Source organism: Mycteria americana, chromosome 6, assembly GCF_035582795.1.
Source record: "Mycteria americana isolate JAX WOST 10 ecotype Jacksonville Zoo and Gardens chromosome 6, USCA_MyAme_1.0, whole genome shotgun sequence".
Lineage (NCBI taxonomy): Eukaryota > Metazoa > Chordata > Aves > Ciconiiformes > Ciconiidae > Mycteria > Mycteria americana.
The window spans coordinates 1,907,394-1,931,545 of NC_134370.1; the positions used below are offsets into that span (position 1 = coordinate 1,907,394).

Here is a 24,152-nt window from a genome sequence, read left to right on the forward strand (position 1 = left end):
CCGGTGCCACCGAGAAATACGGTGTGAATTCACGAGGCAAAATCTCAAGATAACACACGCGTATACAGTAATGAAAGCGTTTTGTTAATGAGGCTGGTGTTTCCTTATCCACAGCTGCTGCAGTTGTTAATGGCTCTGCATGGCCGTAATCTATAACCGGTAGCGTCAGCTGAAAATAAAACCTCGAAGTGCTTTATCGGTTGTGAGTGACGAAAGCGGTCCCGTATTTTGCATGTCTTCGATACATTTTTAAATAAAATCAAAAAGCTTAGCCAGTGCGCTATCTAAACACGGAGATAACTCTGATACTCATAAAAGGTCCCTGCTCATTATAAGATAACCAAACTAGACCGCTTTAATTCTGGATGAAAGTATCCATAAAAGGTTTTAATGTCATTTAGAAAATCCATATCCTGAAGAATTTTGTTAGTTTTCTAGAATCTACCAATTCAAACAAGACCGCAGGTTTGTCTTCACCATCAAAAAAATGACACTTTTATTACCAAAATAATGTGGCTTCTGTTTCTAGTGAAGAAAAGACTTAAAGATTACAAAGCAATGTGATGGACGGCATAGAGGAACCCAGAAGTTTATAGTATGTAAGCCTTCATGTAGTAGGACATAAAGCTGGAAAAAAGACTAATCTGGATGTAAGAGGATGCAAAGGCTTGCACCCACAGTCAGCTCTAGAACGGACTCGGCGTGTGGAAGGGGCAGGCAGGCAGCGTACTCTCTTTGTGCAACCTAATCTTTTGCTTCAAAAGCAGCATCAAGGCAGTATTTTTTCCAAGGAGCTGGACACAGGAACGCTCACACCATAAAGTGATAGCAGGTCATTTAAACTGTGCTCTTAAAAAAGAAACAAAAGGTACAACAGGGAAGGTTGCCTGTAGTTCTTACCATTCGTATCAGGTTGCTGTTCAGGACCGACCTATTACCATTTTCCTTCATATTTGCCAAGATAGTCTATTGGAAAGAATCAGATATAAAGTCAACCTGAAATTAGATTTTCACTCCTCGAGCTCACTGCCCATAAATATGCAGCTGTTACAACTCATGCCACTGGAACCAGGATTACCACTGGTGATGGGGAATCACATTGTGAAGAAATGGATCAGGATAAGAAGAGTGAATATTTTATTTTGTTTTGTCTAATAATACTTACGTCCTTGTGATGCGGAAAGAGAAGAAAAAATTTAATCCAAAATACTGTCTGATCTCTGTGCTGTTAAAAAGATGGTCATAAAGCATACTGAGGAATGTTTACTGTTCTTATAAATTTAATGTAAAATTTTGACGCATTAATCATCAACAACATTTTATCTGAAATCTCAAAAAGCACAACAGAAATTAATCCAAAATAAAATATTAATCTCTCCATGGAGTTACTGTCTTTTCTCAAAGAATATTTCTGAGAAAACAAAAGCCTGTAAATACTTTTGAAGAAAACAAAGAAAAAAAAAGATGTAAAACTACATGCTTTCTATAAACAAATTCTAGTTGACATAAAGTACATGGCTGCCATGTTGCACAAATGGCCACCCAAAGGAAAGACCTGAAGTCAGCGTCTAACACCATAGTAGAGTAACAGGCCAAATAAAAATAGATTCAACTTTAAGATTGTTTTCAGGCCGCCCTAAATCTTCATTGTTCAACAATACGGTTGTTTTTCAATTTCTTTTGAAGAGCAGCAAGTGGAGGATGTATCTGAAAATTGTGATAAAGTCTTCTTCACTGTTTATCTGTTCAATGCTTATTAATTGACTACATTAGCAGAGAGAAAAAAATAGTTTAGAAACAAACTTTTGGAATAAATCAAGTATTTTAACAAAATTCTAAACAAAGGGTATGAATCATGAAGCGAGATCAACACAATTTGTTCATCTTAACAGTTACAGGTTCATCTTAACTGGTGTCGTGATAAAAGCAGCAATTAAAAAAGATTTCACAGGACTGATAAGAATTATGAGAACCTCAGCTCTGCTTACCGATTGCTACACCTCTCTCTTGATTTGGGATGAGTGGAGGGAAGAAAGTCTAATTCGATACATTTTCTCTGACATTTTAACCTAACAGAAAACCAGTGGCATAATCAGAAATTTGTAAGAATAGAAAATCTTTGGGGAAAGCATATTTGGGATTTTATACCATATTTTGCTGAGTTTCAGAGCTTTTAAAAAAGTACTGTTCCTTTCAGTCACAAAAAAGGAAAAACCAGTAATTTCTCCCCATAAAATACTCATTTCAAAGAAAATAATTTTTCTTAAATTCTGAATTATTCTGTTAGATAAGTCCCACAGATTGCCCAATTTTATTTTAGATTTCAGATCATTAAAAAAATCCCACATTAAATAATCTAGAACTTGGAGCAAATAGCACATAACCTCCACCTGCAGCTCTTTCATGACGAACAAAAAGGATTAGACTGTAGAGTGGCATAGGACACAGCGCTGTGCTGTTACTAAGACTAAAATACGTAATTCCACAAACAAGTCTATTTTTTAATGGTAAATTCTTTTGCCTTTTGAGTTCCCTAGTACCACACAAAATGTGCATTCTGTTCGGTCTAAGCTTTTCTGCTGTATTAAAGACAGGCTTGCATCTGTGGAACAGACTGTAATTTTTGCAATAAGAAAACACGCTGTTATAGTCTGATTAACTCTTGTTTTATTATTTATTGTCCATATTGTTGGTCCCATTGCCTGACCCTTTTTCAACAAATGGAGCTACTTTCTCACTGTGAAGGAATTCAGCGCCGATCATGGCCTATACGCTGTTCAGGTCAACGCAATACGGGATGGAGGGTGTAAATACTCTCTAGTCTGCGGGCCAGAGCTCAAACACTTGAGGAATGACTCGCCCTACATCAGCTGTAGGACAGATGGAACTTCTGGAAATAAATGTCTTCCTCTGTAGCCTATGTCAACTACAGCTATGTCACATAATTTAAAAGCTCATTCTTTAATAAGGTTCACAAGACCTTTTCAAGGTTCATTTGGAAGGTAAAAACAAGGATTGCTGTTAAAAATGTATAGGCCCATTGAGACACAGGAGAACTAAATCTCCCTAACATTAGGCTATATTTCTGGGCATCCCATATGGAGTATTTGGCAGCACGGTCCCAGGGAAACCCAGGGCTTCAATGACTCCAGATTGAACAACAGGCAGCGGGCCAAATTAATCTGGCAAGCCTCCCATAGTGCCCAGCTGATCTACTGCTCACCTCAGGTTGCAAAGAACTTGACTGCAGAGGCAATATCCAAATTGGGATGAAAGAAAACCTGAAGACACAGCACAACGCGGTGGTGTGGGCGGTCACTCCCGAGTGCCACTCGGATTTTCCTGCCTGAGTAAGTCAGTTTACAAAAGAATTGTGGCTTGGTTTACATCTGCTAATTACCATGTTCTAGTGCTGAAGTACTGAAATGCATATTCCTTACAGACACGGGTTTTACTCTGTTATATTCAAGCTGGGAATTCCCCGTAAAATATTGATGTGTTTTAACATAATTCTTGTTCTAGCCAGTCCCTGAACCCACAACTTTATGTGTGGCAGAAAAGTTCCTGCTGCTTAATACTGTTTTCCTGAACTGTGCTTAGACGAAGACGTAACAGTAGAGAGACGATGTAATTCCAGTTTGAAGAAATTAAAGTAGCTGGAAGTTGCTAAGTATTCAGGATATATATAAGCTATGTCTCAATACAGAAATAGTATTTATTAGTGCATGTACAGTGTAAAATAAAAACTACTATCTTTTGAATACGCCTAAGCAACACCTTTTCTTCTTTTATCTGCTTACATCGTTTCTCTATTCTGATATATCATCAGCTATACTTTCGGGAATTTAGTCTGTCCCTTGCTACAAAAGACTTCTTATTCTGCACTAATTTGGCATCTTATTTATACAAAGTGATTAAGAATAGTTTTTCTTGATTCTTTTGTTGATTCTTGGGCATCTGAACCGGTGAGATTTACTAGACTGTACAAATTAAGATTGATCCTAGAAAAAACCTCTGGTTAAAGGAAATGGTTGCATTCAAAGTCAAATTAAAATTTATATTAAAACAGATTACTTTTGTTGATAAAATTCTTTTATTTTTGAGTATTGGTTTTTCCCTAGGGGCCTTGACTGTGACTACTGGATGATATGATTAACACATAAGGTTGTCTTCCTCCTTAAAAAAATCATTATAAATCAAGGCAGAATTGTTAGCCGTGTAGCAAGAGATATCCAAGGGTGACAACCTGCTTCCACTGAAGCAAAGATGAGATTCAGTACATGTGTGCAACCACGTGTTGACACCGTTCTTGTTGGTTCGTGGAAGGAGTTCTTTATTTGTCCTCTTTTATGCCAGGGGGTTTGGAGAGCCTTGAACATGAAGAGAAAAAAAAAGCTTGGATGTGATAACAATATGTGATATGATTATAAAGGATGAAAATGACATTCAGAAGATGAGCATAGAAAACTTGTAATAATTAGAGGGTAGGAGCCAGGAAGAGGGCACTGACAATGGTAAGAATGCATAATGGGGTTCTGAAAAAAACCTTTCGTGATAAGCAAAAATGTGATTCAGCATTCTATTTTGACCTTTGGATGCATGACACAAGATAAAATGAAAAACTCTTTGGTCTGGAAGAACGTATAGGTTTGGGAGGTGAAGAGACTGTGTAGTACGAACACTGCAAAACAAAGAGCAAATATTCTGAAACAAGACAGGAATTAACTTTAAGACATGTCAGGTCTTAGTATAATAGCAGTGGGAAAAGGCTATGACAGGTCACTAGTTTTCTTGATTAAATGTCAGTAAGAGTTGTATACGCAGAATAAAACAAAATGAGGGGGAATTTAACAGGGAATCAAATATAGCAAACATGGAAATACTGACATTTTTGTCTAGGAAAACGGTAAAATTAAGGTCCCAGTTGAAGACCTGAAGATACCAGTTAGCTTTGCACCAAAGATGTAAGAAAGAACGAACACGCATGTAATTGCAGAGTTCCCACAGTCATGAGTCTTTAACAGCACTCAACAATGTGTGCGAAGAAACAGGTTGGAAGGTGTGACAGGTTTGTGACTGCTAAATCTATTTATTAAAGGTAAACATGAACACAAAAAAAGAGGTTTTTTACTGTGAGGGTGCCTAACACTGGGGCGGGCTGCCCGAAGAGGCTGTGGAGGCTCCATCCTTGGAGATACTCAAAACCCCACTGGACATGGTCCTGGGCAACTGCTCTAGGGACCCTGCTTGAGCAGGGACTTGGACTAGATCATCTCAAGAGGTCTCTTCCAACCTAAATGATTCTGTGAAATTATTCTCCTTTTAAATTACCTGGTACCACACAAAATGATGGAGTTAACAGCGGAGAAAGCATGGAGAAACATTTAGCAAATGAGCTTGATGGAGGAAAGGGAAAAAATGAGCAAATGGAGAGAAGCATGAGAAGACTTGTGAGTCCTCAGTTTCTCAAGATACAAGAACAGCAAATCTAAGAATGGGATTTTGGGGTGGTACAAAGTAATTTCTCTGCAAAAAAAGGGCAAACTACTTCAGATAAAAGTCAGAAAAGTCCCAAGAGGCAAAGGCCTATGAATTTAGCAAGTGCAAATATAGCTGATAGTCTGTGGATGGCAACAAGCTACCTCTGACAACCGAAGTACATCTCCATTCCTCTGCTGGAGGGTTTTTTTTGTCAGGTCTCACCTGCAGAAGACAAGGTGAATCCCTAACTGACATTGCATTTGGAGGTGTATTCATGTAAATATCAGCATGTCTTTTGTTTCTAGCCTCTTAGTTCCCAAGATGTCTTGAAAACATTTGTAAATTATATATCTTCTACCTTTGTTACGGAACTCTTAAAATCTGGTGATTGTAGCGTTTGCATTTTTACTTCAGGCCATGCAGTCTTCACAGCATAAGCAATTAATCACAAGATCACCCTTTTGGATTCGCACGGCTATTCTTCGCAACTTACTGAAGTCAGCTTTCATACTCTTTATCATACTCTTTACCAAGCTCAGCTTTTTCTTATTCGGAAAAATATCCACGGGGGGAGAGAACTGATATTCGTTCTGTTCACACAGGTACCACTTAACTCCGCAGTTTGTACGTCAGATGAGACTTTTCTAACGCAACTGCTGTTTGCAAACCTTGCACCTGCAGGAAAGGATCCCCTGCCATATGCTGACACATTTAGATGGATGTGTCACAAAATGCATGGTTTTTATAGTGCATCCTATTGTTCTAAACGTGAATATAAACGGGAAGCCAGTCCACAACACTAGCTATACTGGCAAGACACATAAATAGGCTCTGGGGGTGGAATTGGAAGGTGGCTTTGAAATAATTAAATAAATCTGATTTGATGTGAATGGATTTGGGTTTGGTTCAAACTCCAAAATGACTTGTGCTTCAGATGTTCTGCAAACTGGATTACCCAGATTTAGGGTTATTTTTCTATCAGGCATGTCAAATGCTAAATTAAAAAAAAAAAAGAATCTGTGGATTACTTTTTTGTGATACGCCCTCAGGCTCAAAGAATGTGGCAGAGCACATACTGTAAGTACAACTGGATCCCTAGTGAAGAATAAGCTCTAGAAGGAATGACTGCCAGGGATAGCGTGACAATACGTGTTCCCTCCTGCAAAACAGCTTGATTTAGCAGAGCAGAAAATACAAGCAGTATATTACACCCTCCTGACTGAGGATATCATCCTGTGCTGGTCGCAAGACCCAGCAAAAGGAAAATGAAGGACTCTGATTTTACCTGTGGCGTACAGTGCCAGTGAGCGACGAGCACTGTTGAATTCTGCTCGGTCACACCTCCTCCCTTGCATTTTTTCTCCCTTTTGGTAGGAGCTGGAGGGTGCAGAAGACACCTTGGCTTCCTTAAAGAAGGGCATCATCCTCTAGAAAAGAATCTTCTGTTGATCTTTTCAGAATTAATCTGAAACGAGTATCTGCCCGTTCTGGATTGCTGTGCAGTTTGTGCGGCTGGCTCTCAGGTCCAAGCGTGTGTGAATTATTTTGGTCTTCTGCTGTCGTGGGTGGGAATTTGCAGGTGATCCTTGGAAGCTTCTGAATGATCCTGTTTGGAAATTGGACATTCTATATTGAAACTCGGGTATTTTCCTGTGAGTTAATCTGAAATAATGATAGGCAGTTCATCGCCTGTCATCCCAACGGGAGGGGTGACGTGTACTAGGGAGCAATAAACAGTATGTAGCAGCCAGGGCAGGAGGACACCAGGCCAGCCCAAGTCCCTGCAATGGTCACTCGCTTACCCAAATGTCTGTATGTAGGCTGAGGTACCCCATTTTAGGTCCCCAAACCTAAAAGTCAAAATCATGACACTCAGTGCTGCTCAAATTTGCAGCTGCTCCCCAATACAGAGTTGTTTGGTGCACCATCACACGGCATTTAGATGTTTCTTTTAGAGAAGGACGACTTCTGCAAGAAAAGCAGGAGCCCAGCCAAGGTGTTCTTGTCAATTCTGTGTTCGGTCCTTACTCCTCAGCACAGTGGGGCGTATTTGAGAAGTGAACTTCTTATTCCCTGGCTTTGGTAATGCACTCGATGCTGGGCACGTGTCATTTTCTAGTTGTGACTTCCACCTGGCTTCTGATCTTTCCTGGGACTCCAAAGGGGATTTAGTTCTTTGGGAAAGATCTAATTACAAAATTAGCTCCACTCCCTGATGGCAAGAGCCTTGATCACACCATTACCTGAACGGATGAACTGTTACTGTTCATCAAAAGGTTACGGACACCCCCTTAACAGACAAAACCAGGTCAGACGGTGGTTTTTCTGACGCTTGCTTTAGGTGGCACGTAGATGGAGCAAGCCTTTTCGCTCTTCCCTACGAAGTGTCCTGGTTTTGGCTGGGATAGAGTTAATGTTCTTCCTAGTAGCTGGTATAGTGCTGTGCTTTGGATTTTAGTATGAGAATAATATTGATAACACGCTGATGTTTTGGCTGTTGCTAAGCGGTGTTTACACTGGTCAAGGACTTTTTTTTTTTTTTTTTCCTTCAGCTCCCCATGCTCTGCCAGGTGCCCAAGAAATGGGAGGGGGCACAGCCAGGACAGTTGTTCCAAACTGACCAAAGGGCTATTCCATACCATATGATGTCATGCCCAGTATAGAAACTGGGGGAGTTGGCTGGGGGGGTAGCGATCACTGCTCAGGGACTGGCTGGGTGTCGGCTGGCAGGTGGTGAGCAGTTGTATCTTTTTTTTTTTTTAATTATTATTATTATCATTTTTTTTCTCCTTTTTTTCCTTCCCTTGGGTTTTGTTCCTCTCTCTCTCGTTGTTTTCCTTCTCATTACAATTCATTATTATTATTACTATTATTTTGTTCCAATTATTAATCTGTTCTTATCTCAACCCACGAGTTTTCTTACTCTTGCTCTTCCGATTCTCTCCCCCATCCCACCGGGGGGGGAAGTGAGCGAGCGGCTGCGTGGTGCTTGGCTGCCGGCTGGGGCTGAACCACGACAGAAGTACCTATTTTTTTTCCATCTCCTGTGTCAACTTTAAAACTCTCTTATTTATTTCCAGCCCACACACTAGTGCAGCCTCAGCCGTCCTTTCGCGTGGCTTTTGTTCTTTGATGTCTTGGCATTCCTACAGCCTGGGGGCACAGAAATTAGACTGTAAATTACATGAAGCCACAGGCACAAAGGTCGTGGATACGATTTTCTTGTTGCCTTTAATGCCACCAAAACCTAAAGGAAATTGAAAGCGAAAAATAAAGCCCGTCCTGCATTCAGCGCCCTCCCTGCCCCGTGCAGGACTGGGGTGTGCGAGGCTAGCGCGTGTCTGCAGACCGCTCGGAACCGCTGCCCAGCTTTTACTGCTTCTGTTACCGATGTAAGAAACACTCGGGAAGTTAATGCAAGGCCAGTTCGCAAAACCGATGGTGCTGACGCGACGCCCCCGCTGATGTCACATCGTCCCTCCCCTCCGAGCCCGCCAAAGGGCGCGTCAGACGCGCGGGGCCTGACGGAGCAGTCCCGTGGCGCGGGGCCGCGCTGCCCCGTCGCCGCCCGCACAGTGAATGCGGGGCAGCTGCGTAAAACCCGCGCGTGACGCCGCCCGTCGCCATGCTCCGCCGTCAGACCCGCGAAGCGCGGCTGAGGAGCGGCCTCCCGCCCCGCGGCGCCGCCCGCCGGCCCCGGCCCCGGCCCGGCCCCGCCCCGCGCGGGCAGCACTGCCCGGAGCGGCCGCGGGGCTGTGAGGCGGCGGAGCCCGCCCGGGCCGCGGGCGCAGCGCGGGGGGACCGGCGGCCGCCATGGCCGCGCTGCCGCTGCCTGCGCGGGGGCGGCGGGGGCCGCTGCGCGCGCACGAGCCGGAGCCGGGGGAGCCGGAGCGCGTGAGTTCCGCCCGCGCGCGGGGGCGGCGGGAGCCGGCGGCCTGCCTCACGGCGGCGGCGGCGGCGGCGGCGGCGGCGGCGGCGGCGGCGGCGGGGCGGGGGCGGCGCCGGGGCCGGGCAGGGCCGGCCCGGCCCCGGGGGGCGTCCCGCAAACTTCCCGCCGGCGGCGGGAGCGGCCTCTCCGGCCCGGCCGGGCCGCGGCCGCTCCCGGCAGGCAGCCTGCGCCGCCTCGGCGCGCTCGGCAGGCCCCGCGGCCAGCCCTCTGCCTGGCGCGGAGCCGCTGCCCTCAGGGGCGTTGTGAGGCTGTGAGGCGGCCCTTGGGCCGGGGGCGGGGGCGGCGCGGCGGCCGGTGCCCCCTGGCGGCGGCGCGGCGGCAGTGCCCTGCCGGGGGCGGCCCGGAGCGGAGCGGGGCCGGGCGGGAGCGGCCGGGGCCCGGGCCCAGGCTGGGGTGCCGAGATGCGGAGCGGGCAGCGGTGCCCCTTGCCCCCCCCCCGGCCCTTGTTAACGGGGCTGCGTGCGGGTCGCGCCGCCGCGGAGTGCTGCGGCCGTCCGCGGGGGGGACTGGTACCGGTGCTCGAAGTTAGTGCTGTGTAAGGGCCATCGAGGTCTTGGCCTGCCTGGAGGCAGGGAGTCTGCACGCACACCTCATAATTTTCAGTGGAATTTCACTAAACAAGCTTTTTTTTTTCCCCTTTTTTCTCTCTTTTTTTTTTTTTTTTTTTGGCTGATACCCTTTTTACCAGGTAGCATTATTAATGTTATCCATTTTCTGCTGTCCTGGCTCCAGGATGAGCCTCACAAGAACGATGTGTTTAGCATTTATATGTTGCACTTCTGGAATAGTTTCCTATTTCAGCTAAGCTCGTGTGTGTGTGTTTCTCCAGTTGGATTCATTCCGACAAGGTGTCTCTCATCCAGCACCCTGTAAGCATCTTTCTTCCTAGTAAGTGCCAAGCACTTTTGCTTTGCAAAAGTTAACAGGAGTTCCAGGAAAAACTTATCCTGGTGGTCACACTCTCCCCCCCCTCCTTCCCCCCCGGTACTTGATCATCCCTGTTCATGTGTGACTTGAGCAAAAACTTGTGTCGTTAGGGGCTAACCTCATTTATCGGAGAAATACCATTCTCAGAGAGGAAGAGGAACATCTGTTCAGTGAACTTCCTGACTGTGACTGACAAGGTTACATAGGAAAGAAGGAATTTCTCCTGGTTTTGAGGTTAGAGAGGCAACTAATAGCTTTCTTCTGGTTCATGAATTGCAGTTTGTCCACTAATGAAAGTGTCTGAACACCAGATAAAATTCTTCTGAAACTTCTGTGACAAAGAGCAACTCAGGATGGCTGTCGCCACCTCTGTAGATAGCAGAATACATGAGTCAAGCTCTGCAAGGTAGTTTTAAAAGAGAACTTTCCTTATCAAAGTTCAGAGCACTTTCTACGTAGAGTAGCCTAGACAAGACATGAGAGGTTGATTTTTTTTTTTTTCTATAACAGCAGTTGTTACGGTCCAGATTACAACTGAGTCGTCACGCCTTAATGAGTTTAAGTGAACAGTTGAGCTGCTGCAGTCACGTGCTCGGTCACAGGCAGGAGGTGAAACACCTACGCTTGACCTTTCTGACTGTTGAGGCGATGCATGCTAACCAGATTGTGCTCTCCACCTTCTAGGGCCTGCTCACTGTGGTGCCGGGATTGTTTAGCCAAATAATTGACCAATATTTTCTATTTTAGATTTTGGGTAACACCATGTGCCCTAGCAGCAATGCAGATGAGGTGCTTTACTTTGTAACTCGTACGGCTGTGACGCTGTACAGAGTTTTGCACATTTTAGGTCTAATATCAGAACATTTGTTACTCTTCTCCTTGGGATTCTGTCCGGTTTGATTTTAAGCCATTGCTGGTACTGGGGCTTGAAGTCATTACGAACGCTGTAGCCGACCTTTGCAGAGATGTTATCGCTGAATCAGCCACTCGGGGAGGGGAGCTCAAAACTCAGCTCTGCTAACTGAATGGAGCAAGCAGGGCCAGACTGGTCCCTGGGTTTGGGGAGACAACTATTCTGAAGTCTTAATCATCCTCTTATTTGATGCTGCTGTCATGCACTGTCCTGTGCTAGTGGCTGTTGTAACTGGGGAAGATGCCCTACAGTTTTTTCTGCTATCCCTCAGCTCCTGCTGGATGTTGTATGTATGTGCATATGATTTCCTTTTGTACATTGATGTAGCTATTTGCATGTATTTCAGAAACTTGCCTTAGGATTGTGCTCATTGATGTTGTCCTGGTTGTAAGGCATTTGGATTTAGAGGCCAGTAAAGAATAACAGATTTTCAAGGCTAGAACTATTCACATGGTGTGTTCTGGTTTGGGCTGGACTGCGAGCAAAGTTTCCCAGAACAAGGACCTGCATGGACCTCACATTCCTTCTGCTTTCCTAAACTGAGCCATCTGTGCCTCTTTCAGTAGGGAGTGGGGCCCTAATAACGGGGAGCATCTACACATGGCCATCGTTGTCCTTTCCAAAAAGGTGTCCCGTGGAGCTAAGCTAAGTAAAGCTGGGCTGGATGGAGACCTGTTTTATACCTATAGGACAGCTGTGTATGAGACACAAAACAGAAGCTAGGCTGGCTTTGAAAAATGTGGTGAACAAAACAGAAATTGCTTGTGATGAACATATTAAATTTATAGGAGATCTTTCAAATCGTACAGCTAAATTAAAAAAAAAAAAGGCAGTGGTAGTCTTTCTTAAAAGTGTTTTCCATTGCATTTAGGTTAGTTATTTTGACGCAGCTAGTTTTTGCGCCAGTTTAGTTTCACTGTTTATGAAAAGCAGCATCTGTGAGGCCTTCATCCGTTCAACATCAGTGAAAATGCATGTGTTTTTCCAGGACTTTCCAGCTGGAAAAGAAAGTTACAGAATATCCCCTCTGCAGAGAGACCTGTTTTCTGCCTGTTGCAGGACAGTATGTGATTTGCTGTTGCTTGTCTTAAACTACGTTTCCAAGCTGGATGTAGCATGATTGTTCCCTAAGAAAAGTAGTCATTTTGGTGAAATCCTTGCTTGCCTTTTGAATAGCTAGCTCGTTGATCCTTATTAATCGCAGGCTCTTTGAATCCTGCACTAAATGTGTTCTGTGTGCAGGCAGAATTGATGTATTGATTGTTTCTTTCCTAAGAGAGAGAATTCCAGAGAGTGAAGTCTTTCCTGAAGCCAGCGTCTGCTAGAAACTTCCACAAATTGTCTTGACATCAGTATGATAAGTTTGTCAGCCATCTACTCTGTATGCTGAATTCCTGTCAGTGATGCTAAGTATCTTAACCCCCCAAAAAACAATACCTTGAATTTATTTTTAATAAGCCAAATTTCTTCTGATGTATGGCAGTAAATCATTTTTTCCCTTTTCTCCTTCATCTCACACATCTTCAGTTATGCTGCTGTACCTCTATGCTGTACCTTTTAATAAAGGACGAGTTCTGCAGCAACAAAGGGAAGAGAATGTTTTCCCAGTGGAAGGCAGTCTATCTTTAGAGGACCTTCTCAGACTTTTTGTTATTATATTATTCCCTTTCTTAGTACAATACATATTTCACTTCTTTATTTACTTTCCATCCAAATACCCTGTATTCTTTGATAGTGTTCTCGTTTCAACTGTTTTCCACTGAGGTTCCTGTTGTATTGATCCATTTTATTTTCGCATAACATATTCAAATTTTAAATTTAGTTTCCATTCTTCGATAGTCTCTTAGTTCTGTGGCAACACGTCTTCTGCCTGTGAAATCATATGCTTGTGAAAGAGATGGAGTATTGTTATTCCTTAAACAAAGTTTGTTCAGAAAGCATCAGAAAAAAGTTTCAAAAGCATGTGTATCTCTTTGGAATTCAGAGTCAGACCCTGAAACATCTGTGTCAGTTTTGAAATTTCCCATTATTCTGTTAATTTGCTGTTACAATTTCAAGGAGCCCTTGGGATTTAGGTAGTCCTCCTGTTGCATGGGATAGCAGTCACAGGCCAAGGATATTCTTCTTCAAGTTTCCAATCGGCATCTTCCACAGACTTGCATCTTAACCTTACCAGTTCCTAACCTGGTTCTGAGAGTAGTAAAGCAGTGTTTCTGGGGACCTCTGATCTTGCATTGGCTTGCTAGGCGCTGTGAGAAAGTCATCCCTGGTTAGGCCAGCCCTTTCTCCGGAGGTGGAGCGCCTTTGATTCGCCGGACATCCAAGGGTCATTCAGTACTAGATAACGGCTCACGTTAGAGCTTCAAGAGCGGGAAGTTAATTGGTTATATAGCAATGGAAAGCTGTAAAAAGGTGACGGTATTCAGAGAAAGATACAAAAATCATTACAAAATATGTCTTCATAGCTGTCTGACTTGGCTTCAGGGTTTTCCTTCCGTTCCCTTGATGTAATTAGTCATTTCACACAACTTCCCCTGATCCGTTCCTTTGATAAACGCCATCCTAAATTATACACTAATGGAGAGTGAAGTATGCTCTTTTCCCAGCGGCATTTTATCCCCAGTTTATGAAACTGAGGCACAGAGACATTTAGTGAGAACTGCAGATTTCCCCACTCATCCCGCATGAGATGCAGTGTTAAATACAAAATTTTGGTGTTCTGCCCTACTTGCAGGTAGTCCATTACTAACTTACTGTTCTTCCAAATGAATGCAAGATCCTTATCAGTCATAAACAATAAAATCCTGAAAACTTGTATTCAGTGGCCTATGCCTTGCGAAGACATGTAAATATTGCTTTTGGTTCTTTCAGAAGCGAGCATGCAAGCTGTTAGAAACCATTCCAAATGAGGCTGATGCTCACCTCATTGATTGTGCCATGGAGCTGGATTCTAAACAGAAAATCTCCACTGACTGTGGTCCTTGGGCTACAAAGACAAAGCAAAATTCAATGGTATGTTTACACTGTCAACAACATCTATTTTTTTCAGAAGGACACATTTAAAATACATCTTATAATAAAATGGCAAATAATTGCCCCCCTTTTCTTTTTTGATGGCTTTGTATATGTTTTTGTTCATTAGATTTTTGAAAACCATGGAAGCAGAGGTACTGCCCAGCCTTGCCCAAGATGTATTGCTGGAGAATCTGTAAGTATATTAACCTTCTTTCTGTGACATAAAAGATAGACTTGTTCTTAAGTATTAGATCCATAAAACATAAAGTTAATAAAAACCGCAATTACATTTCTCAGGAATAAAGCATGTAAATAAAAGAAGGTAGATTGATTTAGCATTTCTGAGGCACAGCAACAGAGCACAAACTAATATGTTTCCAGCAGCAGTTGGAAAATATGGAGACTGCGAACACATTTTTCAAATTCACTCCAAAAAGCAGAGTTTAGGAAGTAACTGAAGCAAGCAGTAACATACAACTTCCTCTACCCCATTTTTATATCTTCCTTGATTTACTGGATCATAATAAAATATTCAGGAATCCCATTCTATCTCCTATTTTTTCCCCTAATTGGATACTTCTTTTCCAAAGAATAGACATAGCCTAAAAATATCACACTGTAGAGATACCAGAGCTAGTTTTAAACGAGCTAGCTAAAGAACCAGTAGCAATCAGGGCTCGGCACAGACAACTTGACTTTTCTGAAAAACAGTGCAAGTATTTGGGCAGTTGAATAGTGCTGGCTTCTGAGCTGATTCAGATAGGCTCCTCTTGGCGTCCAAAGCCAGCTGTTTAAAACCTGTATTTTTTTATTTATGTAGGCTGTAGTCACAGCTATGATTTGGCACCATGTAGTATGCCATAATACTGCAGCAGCAGCACTAGAATTTCCCACTAACAGATGACAGTGACCTTAACCACTCTCTTTCTTCCCCTTTATAGAAGGCCAGGTCCCTCAAGAGAGAACGGCTGGTAATAGTGAAGGAGGTTATGGTATTCCTACAGTTCCATTTTTCATGCAAATTGTCTAACCAAAGTTTAGGAAGTTTCTTAAACGTATGGGAGCTACCCTTGACTTTTGTTTGCATCCACTGCATCCTTTTGAACCATCGCACAGCATTTCTTAGAGAGCCAAAAATGAGGAGGGGCATGAGGGAATGCCATGCATTTCTGCAGAAAGGCTGAATGTGTATAGCAAAATCTTTGATTTGACGGAATTAGTGGCAAAGTTTCTGTTGGATGCTATGAGACTGAGGTTGCTGTCATAAGTCAGGAGCTGTGACTGAAAATATATTTACCCTGTGAACTTATTTCTGCTCATCTTTAAAAATAAAATAGAAACCAGATCCAGGGCTGACTTTAGGAATACAGAAACCACCGTGACCACATATGTGGATTACCAAGTTTGTACTTTCCAGATGTGTTACGGTCTTTTGGAGCATGGAGAACATGTCAGGGATTAAAACCCCAAAAAGAAAAGAGCATCTTGGGATTAAAACCCAAATTGGCACATTAGGAAGTCAGTTTTGTTGTATTCCAGAATTACAGTGACAGCATTAGAGTTTGTAAAATTCTTCTATATCAGTGACCACTTAATTTTAGAGAATTATGACTGCTTTTATGTAACATGAGTACAAATACTGTCATTCCAAATAACACCATTTCTATTTTAAGTCAGATAAGCCTGACATTTTTTTCCTATGGCCTAGCAATGAACTTGAGATAAAAACCAGATAACTTGAGGGGGTAACATTCACCTCCTCCACAAACATTTATGTATTGAAGTTTGGTTATAATGGATGACCTATTCCGTTCACTTTTAAATGCTTTTCAGCTACAGCTGTAAGAAACAAGGAAAACAACTTGCTAACTTTACTCAGAACTGGAATCTCAAAACTAAACAATTTTTCTACTTGACTGTCCTTCTTCTCTTTCAATATAGAAACTCAAGGTAGCGTTATAAAAATCTGGAGCCCTTATAGAGCTATTCGCTAGACTTCTTGCTAAATTAGCCTCATATTGTGGAGTTGAAATGGAAAACGCTTTGCTCAAAGCAGGGTGATTTTAAATATGACTGATTTTAAATATGATTCTGATTTCCATGATGTACCCTGTAGTGGGGGGAAAAGTTTACCCAGGTGAGTTGCAAAATGTCAAATATAAATTAGAGTTTAAGGAGTAACCGACAATGCTTGGTAATGGAATCATGAAGTTAGTGTATATATTCGGTTCCCCATTATTTGAGTCATGGGGCTGGAACAATCTGGATAAAAGAAGAATATGACTGCTTTTGCACTGATAGCCTGCTCTTGCAGAGAGGAGGGACTCTCTTTGGCTCCCAGTTCCTGTTAGGAGAGTTTGCTAGTTTGGACATAATGCAACACAAAGACAGGACTAGAGCAGCCAGAATTGTGTTCCAGTGTAGCTGAATTCATGTCGTGTTGAGCTAACATAACCACCCTGATATAAGCTGCCTGTGTGAGTGTCCTTGCATTCACAGCATGATTCATCTATAACCCCTCTACCTATGGATGATGAACTGATCATATAGATTTGTTAATTGTGTTCTCTTTGGATAATCAGTTATTTGTGTCCAGTAACATAACAAATAATACAGTTATAGTTCAATACATTTGGTAGGAAATATTTTAGTAAACTATTTTCATTCTGAAAATAATGAAAAGCTTATATTTAGAGTATAATGTCTAGTAAGCCAATAAGAGCTCAGATAACTTTCTTCACAGTTAAAATTTCACTTCAGGGAAATTGGAGACTGTCACAGTGACTAGCACGCATCATGGAAGTCCTTCAGAACAGCTGAAAGGATCAGAAGGGAGGAGCCTATGGATAGCAAGATAAAGAATGTAATTTTTTTCATAACAATAATGTTAAAATCCTATCAGAAACTTTATTCTACTGATGGTAGGGAAATTCAAATAAATTAAAACATCCAAACTGGAACAAGTCCAAGACAGAGAGAGGCCTGAGACAATTTTTCATTGTTGTGGATAGTCTTATCAGGATTGTATTTTGCATCGAGAAATCCTAATATTTATGGAGCTAATCAGCCATCTGAGGAAATTCACTAACATCAGCTTTCCTGAACACATTTATTTCTGTGTCACTGCCATATGTGCTGTGAACTTCAACGTGTATTTAAAGGCATTATCACTGTTAGGTTTGCTCCCTTAACTTTAGACCTCTTTTTCTACATTTAATGACTACCACATGTTTCAGAAGGAATAAGAAATGTATTAAACCACAATTTGAGAAAAGAGTACTACTTTAGTTGCATTTTTTGTAAGCTTTCTTTGGACCAATGTGTTATTGACTATTTAGGCAGGGACTCAGAAGAAGAGGAGGAAGTGGTGTTAACTAGAAGGATGCTAGGTAAGATTTCAGAGCAGGGAGAACAGCACCATCATTCTTGAGATTTTTCTGTGTTACGTGATAACTAGAGATAACACTTCTTTTGTTCTAAAAGTATTACTGTGAATACATTCTTTAAACAAATACAATGTGATACAAACAAATGCAGACTTCAGTTTAAAACAAAAGTTGCCAACCGGAAAGTAAATTTCTGTTCTGTCCTCAAAATCTTTAAACATTTAATGGTTACATAGAATAAGGTATGTGGTGTTATAGGTACAAGTATGATGGTAACATTGTCTGTATTCTGTATGGGTATATTTTAACTTCCGTGTGCAAAACAAGTATCATAACTCAGTCGTGCTACTTATACAGATTACATTGAACATTCCCTTTACTGTCCAGACTTTTTGGTTGTCCGCTAGTCCTTCAGGAAAAAAAAGGGAACATTCGTCATGCAGTTAGTGGAATTGTCAGTTTCCTTTAAAATAAAGTTTGAAAACCTATACTGAGGAAAAGATTTCAATTTTTGATGAGATAATTTTTAGTGACATGAAATTCTGTCATTTCAGGGACACTTCAATCATATCCTGGGCTTCTAGAGATTGAGAGACGGCAGATCAGCAACACTGCTTTTCTTTTTAAATTCTGAAGACGCACCTGTGAACCCTGTACAGCTGGATATCTGTACATTCACTCGCGGCGCGGATTTGTGTGTGGTATTCAGCATATAGCAGTTTGCCGTATGTGTTACTCTTTCAGTGCACAATTATGGATATCATTGTTTTTACACTTGAAAAAATGCTTCTGCTTTTAAGGTAGCTCAGTCTATGGTAAAAAAAAAAAAAAAAAGCTGATTTCATGTTTGAGAGTAGTTAAGTTGATCTGGCCTTTGGCCCAGTTTCACCTAGGACTGGGCCAAAGGTCATGCTGATACAAGAGATTTTCCTGTCTCTCTTGGGCACTTTCTCTGATACTGTTGGAAAGCGGTCCTTGCATTTACATGGCTACAGGGCTTGCAGTTTTAGCTCAGCCCTATCTACGCAGGCAGAAATGGGAGGACAGAAATGTCTTCATTTTTAGGTGTCTATTCAGCTGTGGAGGCCAGTAAAAATCCCATTGAAACTTACGTTAAAATCCAAAATATACATCCAATTCGGGTATCTTATGCGCTAAACTTCTAGTTTGTTTATAACAAGCGGAGTTTCTGAATGTGGCAGGTAAATATCTAATAGAAAAAGCAGTATTATTTGAACAAGCCTCTGTAAAGGGAAGATGAATAGTAATTCAGCTCTGTGGAGTTCTCACAAAGTTGTGAAGATACCATCTAACACTCCCTGACTCTGTCTTTCCAGATATTGTGATATTAGAAGAAATCTGTTTAACAAGTCTTAAACCTGTCATCCAATATGATTTTATTGGCTCATCACAAATAATTTCATCTACATTCTGCCAGTACATAGGACTATATAATTTTTAAACACATTCAGATTTTTAGACTCTAAGATGGCGAGTTGTGCTATTTGGGTGTGGCACTTCAGTGGCTGCTCTGGTTTAGGCAGAAGGGTCCTGAAAGCTCAGAACTGAATGGCAGTGCGTTAACCCTGTGCCTTGGAGGGAAATTGCTGTGACCTGGCAGAGTTCACAAAGAAAGCAATCTCCACTGTCTGGAGAACTGCTGAGCTATAGCTGTGCCCTGCTGCCACTCAGCTTTGGGGCAGAGTTCAACCCAAAACAGATAGGGCAGGCATGACAGCATTTGGCCTCTCCTGTTCTGAGAGCAGCCAGTAGCCAGTTTAAATTAAAATGGTAGCTCCAAAGTTGCAAAAATTTAGTGACAGGCTTTTAAAGGTTAGTTTCCCAGTGGGGTTTGTCAGGCTGCAAAATCCTTAGACAAAGATTTTTCAGAGTCTTAGAATGCTTCCCATATTGTGTGTGGAGTTGTAGCTGGCACTAAGGTGACTGTTATTAAGGAGATACTCTTCCTAAATATATGAATATCATATAAATACTGAATTCAATTAAGTAATAGATGAGGAAAGAAGTCTATAAAGCAGAGCTGCACTAAATTGGCATACAGACTGTTTGGTTAGGAAAGAGTACGTTTCCTCCAAGCCAATATAAATTTTAGTTACATCAAAAATAAATATTTGCAAAGTGTGAAATTTTTCAGACACTTCAAAATTTTCTTCCATCACAAGAACAGTACAATCCATTAAAAGATCAAATCTCCGAGAAACACAGTGGTTTTAGAAATTGTATTGTCCCTGTTACCTTGAAGATCTGAAACTCATCGTGAATCCTCCCACTCCCAGTACGGGTTGATGCAAGCAGTAGTATCTGTCCAAGCTCGAAAGGAACGTATCCTCACTCGAAACAATAGTATGATGAGCAAATTCCCGTGTACCAATATCACAGTTTATCAACTAGTGCAAAATAATAATACAAAATGTTTTCTAAAGACTGAAATTACATGTTTGTTACCAAGATAACTAGAGCGTATTTTGTGGGCAATTCATTTTTACAACATTTTCCAACCCTTGTTTTTTAAAAATCCTGGTAATAATAGGAGCCAAAAAAAAAGACGGCTAAGCGTCAGTTCCTGTGCGGAAAAAGTTGAAATAGCTGCTTGAAGGTAAAAGGCTAAAAGGTATCTGGAAGTTTTGTTTCTACAAAATGACTCAAAACCTGTTATGTTTCACCAAGTAAAATGTATGACAAGTAATGATTAGTAGAACAGTGTGTGGTCAAAATTTTGGGTATCCAAAGAAGAGAACATCAAAAGTAGACTTGGACTCCATGATGGAACAGTTTTCTGCTAGAATATATTAGAGCAAAGAAGTATGCCATCATGTTTAAAACACGGGGGATATGTCTGTGGATTATCAAACCAAAAGGGTGCTTTTCATTTAAATAACTCAGATTTTATCATGTTAAGAATTCACAGATACCAGTGCATATCCTTCTTCTGTTTGCTTTAAACTTAACTGTATTGTAATCGTATGGAATGTGGTAAAAAGGAGAACCAACTGGTTTTCCTTATGGTCCTTGTAGGTTTTGTGCCATGTTCTTCTTAAGTCTTCGCCTTTTAGAGTAACCATGACTTGTTTTTTGTAAAATCTTATCATACATAAATCACAGGAGTGGTCATAGCTCGTGGCTGCGTTACAGAGGCCGATGAAGTCATACTAGTGTTCGATTTTAATGTAATTTTTTCGTATCAGTCTTCCCATTGTTACTGTACACTGTGCAGGTATTTTATTGCACTATCCGCCCTGACTCTCAAGACTGTCCTTGGAGATTACTGCGTCTATACAGCGGAACAAAATAGGAGAACTTGATCCTATTTTTTACTCTGTAGCCTGCAGTGTGAACATGGGCCTGGGGTACTTGCTTTACACTGCAAAAAATGTGATGCTGCAGTTTATATCAAGTCTAACTGATTAGTAGTCATGTTATTCACATGTACATTTTGAACATCTAAATGCTATGCTATGGAAACTAAACTTGAGTAAAATGCTCACAAGTAGGATTCTTTTTCTTTCTTTGTTTTTAACTATAGCCTTTAGCATTCTCCAGGAACACAATATAGCATATGTCAGATCCATTCTATAATAGTATTTAAATAAAAAACCCCTCTATTCCCCTACCAATTTAATCTGTTTTGAGAATGAACTCCAGAAAGGGGTGTAGAAATAGATTAGCTAGTGGAAGGCTAACTCCCCTCATTTTCAGCCCATCCCAATTACCACTTTCATGTAGTTCTACTGTTGTCATTAAAATACATTGGACTAGAAAAGGAATGAAAACCACTTGGCAGTATCATAACACAGTTTGTAATGAGAGTGTGAGTATTGGAAAAAAGGGGTTGATACAGAAATGTGATGATGCCTTTCTTCCTTAGCAAAGATTTCTGTGGAAACCCGGCTGTATTTTTCTGTTCCTTCAGAGTTGATAAGTGTGTTGATTTTTGCATCCCTAACAGTTCAGTGTCCAGGATACTCTTCCCTAGTTACTGACCTGCAGCAGCACCGACTGGGGCAAATGGGAACACCCAGTTCAATATCCTGTCTGCTCGAGCTGCTAGTAGCAGGCAGACGCACGGGAAGAGCCCAGGAAACAGAACGCATATTGAATGGAAAGACTTTTTACAAACACAAACCCAGTATTTTATTGGTTTTGTTGTTTTTTGGTTTTATTGGTTTTGTTGTGGGCATCCTTTCTTGTCTGATAGCTAAGACTTGAACATCAAATGTCACAAATTAGGAAAATGTCAATAGTTTCCAACAGTATTTTTTCCTTTGATATTGTTTGTTGATATAAACAATGTATTGGCTATCAGGAGAATGTTAAACTTGACTTTGCTCTTTTTATTAAGCATTGGCATCGTCAATATTTAAGAAGTAGTTCCTGTATGACTAGAATTCAAGTGCGTGTGTATAGTCATACTTCATTTGCACAGCGTACGGATACTCTTCCTAGTGTTTGTCAAAAATAGCAGCTCTCTCCTTTCTGTTTTTCTTAAGTTGGCTTACGCTATAAAAAAAAAAAAAATTAAGAAACCTTTGGGAGTTGCAGTTGAAGGCAGGAGGCAGAAGGGTAACTGCGCTGCACCGTTTTATTAGCGTTCTACATTCTTCCTGGCTGCGGGAGGCCAGAAGTCCTGACAAAAACTCGAACAGGGGTTTACTTATGTTTCTGGGACTGCTACTGCTGATAAAGAAAGTATTCTGGGTAGGTGGACATTTGGGTTACGTTCTGTGTAAAGTCTCCCAAAGTGAAATAGCTGGGGTTGCTCACCTTGGGAGCCGGCGTTTACATCCAAGCATTCATTGCTTGGGGGGCAAAGCAGCTCCTGCTGCGGGTCGCTGTGCCCGCTCCCCCCGCTCCTTGCAGGACCGTCTGACTCCTTCTGGAGGGTTAACTGACCTCTCCAGCTGACTCGAGACATGTTTAGCTGTTTAGAAACATCATCGTGTCTGATTTTTTTCACAAATGAGAATGCGTATACTTCTGGATAAACTTCAAAGTGAATCTTTTGGCTAGGAAGTGATTCCTTACTCCATGCTTTCTAACGGGGTAAGGAACGGGTTTATAAATCAGCCAGTATGAAAACAAATTGTTTAATATATTGAAGGTTTATAATCGTGGTATTTTTTTAAAATAGGTGTGCTGTGTGTGTGATTTGTTTCAGGACTTGTCAGTGAGAATCATAAAGCTGTTGTAATAGGTACAGATGAATGCCGTACAGGTTGGGCAGGTGAATATTTCTTTAAAGCAGATTTGTGTCAAATCTGCGGTAGAACCACAAAATTATTTTTGTAAGACTTTTGTTCACCTTGTATAACTATGAAATTTTGTCTTATTGATAAAAATTATATACTCTTTATATTTCCTAACACTGTGGTTTGTACACAAAACTTGACTGATACTTTATTTACATGTATATAGTAAAAGAGGCATATGGTCTGTTTTTAATTCAGGTTAAAATGATATAATCTAATATTTTTAGCTTTGTATTTTGTAAATTGTTACTTAACAAAAGCAGAAGCATTAAACACCACTTTGGCTACGGTATGAAATGGACTGGTTTTGTTATTCCATTAATAATTGAATTGCCTCTGCAGACACTGAGGTATAAAGGTAAATAAAAAGTGTTTGTCGTTTATATTATATACCGTTTCATTTGTGCGGTATAGCCCACACAGTGTTTCCCCCTCACGGGCTAGATGTATGAATGATATGCAGAATCAATATTTTGGAACAGAGTAATTCCTCTACAGGCTCGGTTTAATAGAGTTAAACATTAATATTTTTCAACTGATCCCTCTCCATCTGTGTCTCCAGATTTTGTTTTTCCTCACCTAGTTGGAACACCTGAGGATCAGACCTGAGTTCCTGTGGATTTCAGTAGAAATGTAGGTGTCTAGATACCTTCATGAATCTAAACTGCGATCTCCTTAGGCTATTGCTTTATTTAGACTATCATTTTGCTTCATAGCAGTGCGGTTTCGAAGCAAATCCCCCGACCGTTGCCCCTTGCTGTGCGTTGCCGCAGTTGGTAGCGCAGTTTCAGCGCACGTGAAATGGCTTCTTTCAAAATGAGCCCGCCCTGGGACCTCTGCTCCAGCTGCACGTCACGTTCTCCCCGTGGAGTCTGAACCAAGGGCTGCTCCTTTGGACAGCTTCTGCTCAGTGTGCAGACTAAGTTTAGTCCAACGTAAATCCTCCCAGTTACGTATGGCGTAGGTGTAGGGGCCTTACAGGAGCTGCTGCCGTAGACCGCTTACGGATCCGCTTGCTTCTGGGGTACACCTAAGCCTGGTTGTTCACCTCTTCCCATCCCCGGAGAGTCCATTGCCTTGTGCTACGCCGCCTGTTGTGGCAAGGCTTAATGAGGAGCCCAGGTACGGGGCAATCGTCTGCCTGAAGTCGTCCCGAGGAGCTGCCAGTCGCAACGCGGATGTTAAACCACGAACAGGGTGCACGCTGCCCTTTA

At 41.7% G+C, this 24,152-nt stretch overlaps 1 protein-coding gene across 1 annotated transcript; it reads left to right on the forward strand.

The window, feature by feature from the left end:
• The first annotated feature begins 8,989 nt into the window (after positions 1–8,989).
• Positions 8,990–23,247, forward strand: C6H10orf143 (chromosome 6 C10orf143 homolog). Its single transcript, XM_075504316.1, has 4 exons — positions 8,990–9,375; positions 14,142–14,282; positions 14,413–14,478; positions 18,226–23,247. Exons 1-4 carry the CDS (start codon positions 9,295–9,297, stop codon positions 18,253–18,255), a joined length of 318 nt encoding a protein of 105 aa, XP_075360431.1. The 5' UTR covers positions 8,990–9,294; the 3' UTR covers positions 18,256–23,247.
• The last annotated feature ends 905 nt before the right edge of the window (positions 23,248–24,152 follow it).